Here is an 8,603-nt window from a genome sequence, read left to right as displayed (position 1 = left end):
AAGTTGTTTAAAAACTGGGTACAGGTTAAAACGTTTTAAAAAAATGGGTATAGGTTAAATGGGGACGACCAAATAGGGCGCCCCATGCAATTTTTACCATATTATCCATGACTTCTTGCATATGATCATTTTTGGGAGAATTCTTAGTCTTCCTAACTTGAGGAACCCCTAATTTCAAGCTTTACAAATGTAAAAGTTAAACTCATTGGTTATCCATTGGTTACCCATTCATTATCCATTTAGAAAATGGATAATATGGTTCTTATCCATATTTGACCCGTTTTTAAAAAGTTCATTAATTTTTTAGTGGATAATATGGGTAGTTAACTATTTTCTTTTAATCATTTTGTCACCCCTATGCAAAGTTCTGTACTAATATGGAGCCACGCTGGGGTGTCGCGAGATATATCATTTTCGGACTAATTACAACAAGGCCAATACACTGGCCAGCTAGTGTAGTAGCAAACACGTTGTGCACTAAGCTAAGCTGTTTACCTTTGATTTTGCAGTTCCTTAATTTTCTTTCTTCCTTTTAAAGGAAACAGGAATGTAAATTACCTGTTAACAAGGTTCTCTGTGAATGTTTAAATTCTTTTAAAACATAACATAATATCCAAAAGCATGCTTGAGTACACACGAAAATTAACATCTTATTAGGTTACACTTAAATGTACATAACATATCATCACAAGCATACAGGCATTGCGCGCGACTTATTAGCTTATACACACAAACCAAATAGAGAAGAAGAAGAAGAAGAAGAAGAAGAAAAAGCAGCCAGGATAGACCATGACCCGAAACATCATGTGGGGAAGAAGAGAAGTGGCACCAGACGAAACAACATTAACAGATGCAGAATCCGAAGAAGGATCCTTCTTTTTCGGCTTTGATGGTGCTGGAGCAGGTGCTGGTGCTGGTGGTACAAAGAATTGCAAAGGAAGAAGCACTTTGTCAACTTGATAAATAGCTAACTGATTATCAGTATAAATTGTACTTGACACACTCGCATTCACAATTCCAGTTGTTATGTTCACTGCTGTTCCATTTGTGGTTACATTGATTGGGAATTCGCGATTAGTGGTTCCACCAGCTTGTGTATGTAAAGGGTTGCTAGCAGTTTGGAACTGTGGTAGGGAGAAATATGAAGGGAGAATATGGAATTTAACCAATTCAGCTTTCTGCTGATCACTGAAAGAGTTGAGGGTACCTATTTTGAGGCTCAAAAAAGCGCCATCCGATGGAACAAACATGGTTATGCTGTTGGAGTTGTTTAGCAACGAGGTGATTTCGACAATTTCTTGAGTGATTTGTAATAACTTGATGAACGTCGAATATGGACCAGCTTTTCCGAGGATTTTTACCACATTTTGTGGACCAGGCGGTCCTGGAGCCGGAGCAGAGACTACAGCAGGGGGAAATATTGGTGCCGGAGGAGTAGATTGAGCTGGAGGCAGTGAAGCCGGAGCAGAAGATTGTACTGGCGGCACTGGTGACATAGCAGGAGCTTGAGTGAAAATACAAGTGCACTGGAGCAAGAAGAAGAACAAGAAAAGAAGGGGTGAGACAAATATTTGTTTCATTTTTCTTTCTTGATTTAGCTTAATTTGAAGTTGTGAGATGGAGGGAGAAGGAGAATGTGCTCCACTTTTATAATGAGGGGTGAATTTCTTGCTCTAAAATTAATTAAGAATTCAAAAAAGATGTGATCAGAGGTTTAGGGAAGAAGTTTGTGGGGTATTGGGATGAAAGAAAATGTTAGGTAAAAAGGTGCAATTTATGGTGAGCTGAGAATAATATGTTTCTGTACTGTTATAAAGCAGCTGCTAGCTTGCTGATGAAGTGAAAAAAACAGCTGGAGAAGTGAAGTAAATTCCTTTGTAGGTTCCATTCAGTTTATCACCTTGTGATTTTAGGTGGGTAAAATAGCTAAAAAGGACAGCCCGGTGCACTAAGCTTCCGTTACACGCGGAGTCAGGGGAATGGCCGGACCAAAAGGGTCTATTGTACGCAACCTTACCATGCATTTCTGCAAGAGGTTGTTTCTACAGCTCGAACCCGTGACCTTCTCGTCACATGGCAGCAATTTCAAGGCTCCCCTTCGTGGGTAAGATAGCTAGTGAAAATTATTTCTTTCCTTTTTTTCTTTATGCGTCCGGTATTTGAAACTTACTGACTCAACTAATCCAAATTGGTGTTGCTTAGGGGCCACTAAAGAAAGAAGATCTCCCTACCAAGAGTTTCTTTCATTCCTAGGGCTCAAGACTGAGATCTAAGGTGAAAGGATCCCTTTTATCCCACCACACTCCTCAATGTTATATTACAAGTTGCATGTAGTTACTGGAGAACCATAAATCATTACTCATAGAAATGGTGGGAGAGGAGGAGGCTAATTTAGTTGCAACTGCACTGGTCACTATCTAGAATATCTTGGTACAGCTGATTATAATGTAATGTAAGATAACAAATGATAATCTACCAAAACATTTGTTGTGTTATCTGCTATCTTTTTGCAATGTCAATGCATGACAGGATAGTACAATCATTTTTAGTAGATGAGCTAAAATTTTCAGGAGGATTTGATAATGACACTGAGTTTCCATCAATCTGAATCTGTAAAGCATCGATGCCACATTTTTCTAAGAGGTAGAGCCAGGACTTGAAGTTTATGAATTCTATACTTGTCACTGAAACATAGCTCATCTTAGTTTTTGATTGCATAATTAATTATATACATATTTAATAAATTTCCTAATACAAATACAAGGTTGAAGTAAAAGTTATTGAACTCGTCTAAACCCGTACCCCATGTTCTAGCTCCACCCCTGCTAGACATCAAAAGTGTTGCTTCACCTTCTAGTCTCTTGGATTGAAGAACTTCACTTTGTTCTGTTCTTGGGGCAGTAGAAATTATATGAAATCATGTAAACAAGTACCACAGAATGGATAACAAAATGGAGTACTTGATATGCATTTTTTGGCCACTGGACTTTTGAAGCTCAATTCAATAATATAAAACCTGTTAATCTGCTACGGAATGTACCAGCCTAGATAGTTACAAATGAACCTGTTATACGTCCTGTACAGGGGTTTTTTCTTACATTCAGTCAACTGCTACTTGGTATTTCTTTAACAGAAAAGATACTGTCAAAACAAAACCTTTTCAAGGGGAAAACTGTAGGAGCATACTGTATTGCACTCACCTTATAGTTGGTCACATCGCATATAGTAGATATAAACAGCAGCCATGTGAGTTTATTGGTTAAGCAGCAATAACAATTATAATAACCAATGCCTCAGTCCCAAGCAAGCCGAGGTATCTAAGTATGAAGACAAATTCCATCAAGGTAAAAAATGGAATTCACCTGAACACTCACCAAATCCTTTACAAGGAAACTCCCCTCCTTCAAAGTGGGAATATAAACAGCTGGCCCCTCCACCAAATGGATTTAATCCTCCTCACATTCCTGAACCAGTGTCGTCAATGCCATCACCCTGGTCATATATCCAACATTTCTTCTCATCACTAAGAATCTGCAAAGGGAGCCAAGATAATCAGACAAACAGCAGCAAGTCCAAAAGGCAAAATTCTTTTCTCACTTCACCATGAAAGCATATAGAACGCAGTGCATATGCGGCAGAGGAGTACCACTGTAAGGGGAAGAAATTACATTCAAGAAAATAACATTTCATACTGCAAAATCTTTTTATTTGCATACAAATTGAAGCAAACAGTGAAATGCCACAAGCATCATTAGTTCTTCATCAACTATCAAACCTGAAAAGCTTAGGAGGGGCAAATTGCTAGTCAGAGACTTAATAGGGCATAAAATAGTCTTTTCAAATGGTGACAAAGATATGCCATAGCTAATATAATATAAGATGACCCCCATGATGTTGCTAAAAATTTGGAGCTATTAGGCGTCCAGACAATTCTTGGAGAAAGTTTCTTGAGAAGATTTTCAAGGAAAAGATTTTGTGCAAAAAGAAAACGTGCATAGAGAGTTACAGACAGCTTCAGAAAAGGTTATGATCTGGACAATTTGGAGCTATAAGTGTTTAGTGAGAGGAACTCCACTTCAAAGAAAACCCAGAAACAACAACAACAACCCAGTAGAATCCTACAAGTGGGGTCTGGGGAGGGTATTGTGTACGCAGACCTTACCCCTACCCCGAAGGGGTAGAGAGGCTATTTCCGAAAGACCCTCGGCTCAAGATAATAAAAAGACAAAAGGAGAGAATATTAGATTCATCACGGAGATCATAGGAAAAATAGGAACATAAAATGCAAAAGAAAAATGCAAAGCAAAATGATGGCTAGTAAGTGGAACCTGCATCGAAAATAGAAAATAGTAAGAAACGACATTACCCTAGCTATCTTAGACAAAACCCTACCGGACTAGGCTCACAAAGACACAAAGTAATGCAAGACTCAACTACCTCCTAACCTACAACCGTAATACTCGATCTCCACAACTTCCTATCAGATATCATGTCCTCGGAAACCTGAAGCCTCGCCATATCCTGCCCGATCACCTCTCTCCAATACTTCTTAGGTCGCCCTCTACCTCTTCTTGTGCCTTCAGAAAATTATAAAATAATTTCAAAAAACAAGGACAGACAGAACTTCATTTCTTTCGACAGTTACAGACAGCTTCAGAAAAGGTTATGATCTCTCCTGGAGCATCTGCTTCAGCAGGTACGAAATTAGTATATCGAAAACAAGTACAAGAAACTTGCATATAGCGTCAGTTTATTGCTTGCCTGGAAAAAACAAGGAAGCCAGTGCAATTATCAGCAGAGCGTCGGCAACTTTGACAGTTGACTTATCACACTATGTCAACTCTTTATCATGCATAAAGAACAGAGATTGAATGGCTGCAATGAGTGCATCATAGATTTGTGCCTCAGAGGCCACAATGAGAAAGTTGTCACATGATATGCTGATTTCTAACTCTTATCTCTTATAACATTAAAAAATGAAAAAATAATATTTTTTTTGAATATTTTTTGTCTATTAACACCCAAATAATATTTAGACGTCAAATGTTTTTATAGGTGCATTAACAGTTAATCATTCTAAAAGCCGAAAGATATTGAAACAAACAGTAAGCCAAAAGATATTGGACCAAAGGAAACTGTCAGTGTATGGTTCTCATTATGTTAATTTAAGGTAGCACTTTGTGCTATTGCTGGCAAAGAGTCAGAGCTCAAACCAATTACAAATTCATCATATGCCTTACTTGGTGCTTCATTCCACCGCTACCTGGAGTATGTTATGCACTCAGCCAAAAAAAGGTACATAAACTACAAATTTGCTATCATCCACCAGCATCTCCAAGGTGAAGCACTTCTTTTGTTTTGGTTCTTCCATTCTCAAGAAAATGGTGTACTGGACGACAAAGGAAGCAATATTGCTTAAAGGATTAACGTCTAATAGAAAAATATTATGAACCAAATGCCTCCAAAGTTTAAAATAATACACCAAGCAAGCGGTTTTCTCATCATGACCGCGTAACAAAACAAAATTTATATTTTAAGACTGTAGCTGCCTAAACCACTCTAGGTCCTTCATGTTGATTAAAAAAAACAGAAGGTTGTGACACTTTAAATCCACTGGATACGTACAGATATCATAGGCCTGTCATCCTCCCAGGTAAGTTCATTGTGCTAAATCCATGAAATGAATTCAAGCAGCTTAAATCTAAGCAGCGCTTTTGCTCTATCTAGAATAGCAAATAAATATCAACCTTGAATTTATGGAAGACCATGTCCACGGACAGCACTCAGACCTGCAGTAACAAGCAAAAAGCCAGGCTGCCGAATCTCTGCAGAATGTGCTCATGTAAAATGTCTTGAGGATGTATTGAACAGTCTGCTATTGCCTCCAAATAGCTAAAATGTGATTTACATGAAGCTTACAACTTACAAGTTCCTAAAGAACAACTTCTCACACTAGATAAATGTCAACTATGAAGGCTACCCACAAGAGCAGAGTATGCAGTAGCATCAGGCGTAAGGCCTGCCTCTATCATCTCATCATATAATCTGAAGGCTTCATCTGATCTGCCCTTTTTTGATAAGCCAGAAATGATTGCTGTGTAAGTCACCACATTCGGAGCTAAACCCTCAAGAGGCATCTCATTGAAAAGTTTCAGAGCATCATCTACCTTCCCTGATATGCACTCCCCGTGTACAAGCGAGGTGTATGTATAGACATCAGGCTTCAGACCCTTAGATTCCATTAGAATTCTTAGCTTATACGCTTCCTTCATCAAACCCTTTTTGCAATAACCATCTATTACGGCGTTGTATGTTGCCGTATTAGGCTTAACTCCCTTACTTTCCATCTCACGAAGTGCCCTTTTTGCTTCAACAAAATTTCCTTCCTTGCAATAAATATCAATCAAAGTTGTATAAGCAATTTCATTTGGAGCTACGCCTCGATCCACCATCGAGAACAACCACGTCTTTGCTTCCTCATGCCGATCTAACTTACGCAGCCCAGTAGCAATTATATTATAAACGTATACATCAGCCTCATGTCCTTTGCCCTCCATAATTCTCTGCAGCCTCCATACTTCATCCATATTACCTTGCTTACAGTAACCATCCATCATTGTATTAAATATAACTCGATTTACGTCAATCCCCTTACTTTGCATCTCATTAAGTAAAACTTCGGCCGCTTGCATCTGTCCGGCCTTACACAAGCCATTTATCAAAGCTCCATATGTGTGAGCATTCGGAACGAGGCCCCTCTCCACCATTTCATCAAACACCGTAAATGCCTTTTTGACATCACCTAACTTACAACAACCACTAATCATGGAGGTGTATAAATGGACATCTGGCTCTATTCCCTTCTCTTTTATTTTCCTAAACAATCTCTCAACATCTTCAAGATTGCCAAAATTAAAATACCCGTCAATCAGAAGAGTATAACTTGTCACATCAAGATCAACACCATCCTTTTTCATTATCCTCAAAATCTCTTTCACAGCCACAAAATCTGACTTCTTCACATAAGCATCTAATAATGTGTTGTAAGTGTACTCATTCGGTTTCACCCCTTTGCTAATCATTTCATCCATGAGCTTTCTTGCCTTGTTAACCTCTCCTACTTTACACAACCCGTCAATAACCATTGTCATCGTATAAACAGTAATTTTCACATCATATTTAATCATCTTTTTGAAAAACTCGAACAACGAGTCATATTGTTTTCGCCTTTTCATAGCAAGTAAGTATACCATACAAGATCTATCATCCAATTCATACCCACCATTCGTCATATACCCAAAAACCTCCCCAGCTTCCTCAAACCTAACATTATCAACATAAACCCTAAACAACATATCTAACATCTTCCCTACAACCTTGTGCTCTACATGATTCTCACCGAGTAAAGAAGCTATTTCTGAAAAGGGTTTCCTCAGACCATCAGCAGCAGCAACATCATACAAAATATTCTTTGCTTCAGCAAACTTCCTGGCTTCGAGCAAGCGCAAAGCCAAGGCTATATGTGAATCAAGATTGGGTCTTTGGTGAGTGAAAGATAGGTCTTTTTGGAGGAATTTAAAGAAGCTTAAGCAAGATTGTGTAGGGACAGATGGGTTTGAAAGAACAAGATGGATTACTTGGGGATTAAGCTGGGAAATTAGAGAAGGAGGAATTTCCCCAATAGACCTCGAATTTATCAGGGTATTGGAGATCACTTTGGCAATTTCTTCATTTGGTTTTTTGGGAAAAAGTTGTTTTACAGTTTGGTAAAACTTTTGAGTCGACATTTTGAGCACAAGTCAATATCTTGTAAAGGTGTAACTTTTGCTATGGAAGTCTCAGTCGAAGTTTAATGCCTATAGTCGACTCGAAATAGCCAAACTATTTCTAGTGTAAATATAGGATTTACCTCAATTACCGCAGGGAAGACACGGATGACATGTTTTCCGGTGAGGAAGTCCGTTTTCCGGTGAGGTAGTCTGGCTTCCGGCGGGGTTTATGCTTATAGATGAGCAGAAGGTGTAGTTTGTTTCGTCAATAACTGGGAAAGACGGCGGTAACTGAATTTTAGCCATTTTATAGTTTTGAAAGAGTGGAAATTGGCCCAAATACCTTTTGAAACTTCAATTAAGTCCTCGTTTTTTATGCTTTTGTTGCAAAAGAAGTCCCTTTATGTTGCTCTACTTAGCCACTAGCCAGTCAGTGATTTGTGTAATTATTCCTCTTCATCAACTCAGTTTTAAATTTGCACGTCTGGTTCGTGCATTTTCTTATTCTCGTTTTGACAAAAGAAAAAAAAAAGATGAAGACCCTAAACCGTCATAAATCTATTCCATTATTTTTTTTTACCTTGATAGATGATTACACTATCGTGTTTTATCGTTCTCCAGTAAACGCATACGAGATCATGCATTCTAAGATATGCTCCATAGACATAGTCAATGTCTAGTGGTAGACAACACTCTCTAATGACAATTGTCATTCCTCGAACTTGACCAATTATATTAATTTTTGGGAGAGAAATAAACCTTTAATTGACTTTTAAGAGTAGAGAACAACCATTTAAATAATTCTGCAGACTCATCAGACAAGAACAAAAAGTA

At 38.3% G+C, this 8,603-nt stretch overlaps 2 protein-coding genes across 3 annotated transcripts; both read right to left on the bottom strand.

Moving 5' to 3' along the window:
• Window positions 1-630: 630 nt before the first annotated feature.
• On the bottom strand, window positions 631-1,695 carry LOC107772460 (fasciclin-like arabinogalactan protein 11). Its single transcript, XM_016591967.2, has one exon. The coding sequence runs from the start codon at window positions 1,578-1,580 to the stop codon at window positions 717-719; it is 864 nt and encodes a 287-aa protein (XP_016447453.1). The 5' UTR covers window positions 1,581-1,695; the 3' UTR covers window positions 631-716.
• A 1,249-nt stretch (window positions 1,696-2,944) lies between these two features.
• LOC107772459 (uncharacterized) lies at window positions 2,945-8,056 on the bottom strand. 2 transcript variants are annotated; one of them, XM_016591965.2, is made up of 2 exons: window positions 5,626-8,056; window positions 2,945-3,531 (listed from the first exon to the last, which is right to left on the bottom strand). In XM_016591965.2, the coding sequence occupies exon 1, from the start codon at window positions 7,785-7,787 to the stop codon at window positions 5,964-5,966; it is 1,824 nt and encodes a 607-aa protein (XP_016447451.1). In that variant the 5' UTR covers window positions 7,788-8,056; the 3' UTR covers window positions 2,945-3,531; window positions 5,626-5,963. The 2 variants fall into 2 exon arrangements, with proteins under 2 accessions (XP_016447451.1, XP_016447452.1); XM_016591966.2 differs by having other exon boundaries at window positions 5,748-8,056.
• Between the last annotated feature and the right edge of the window lie 547 nt (window positions 8,057-8,603).

Source organism: Nicotiana tabacum, chromosome 5 (genome assembly GCF_000715075.1).
Source record: "Nicotiana tabacum cultivar K326 chromosome 5, ASM71507v2, whole genome shotgun sequence".
Classification (NCBI taxonomy): Eukaryota; Viridiplantae; Streptophyta; class Magnoliopsida; order Solanales; family Solanaceae; genus Nicotiana; species Nicotiana tabacum.
The sequence above is the reverse complement of the archived record's forward strand: the minus strand, read 5'-3'. Positions and strand labels throughout refer to the sequence as shown.

Coding starts and splice junctions, on each gene's coding strand:
- LOC107772460 (XM_016591967.2), bottom strand. CDS start 1,580: ATGAAACAAATATTTGTCTCACCCCTTCTTTTCTTGTTCTTCTTCTTG.
- LOC107772459 (XM_016591965.2), bottom strand. CDS start 7,787: ATGTCGACTCAAAAGTTTTACCAAACTGTAAAACAACTTTTTCCCAAA.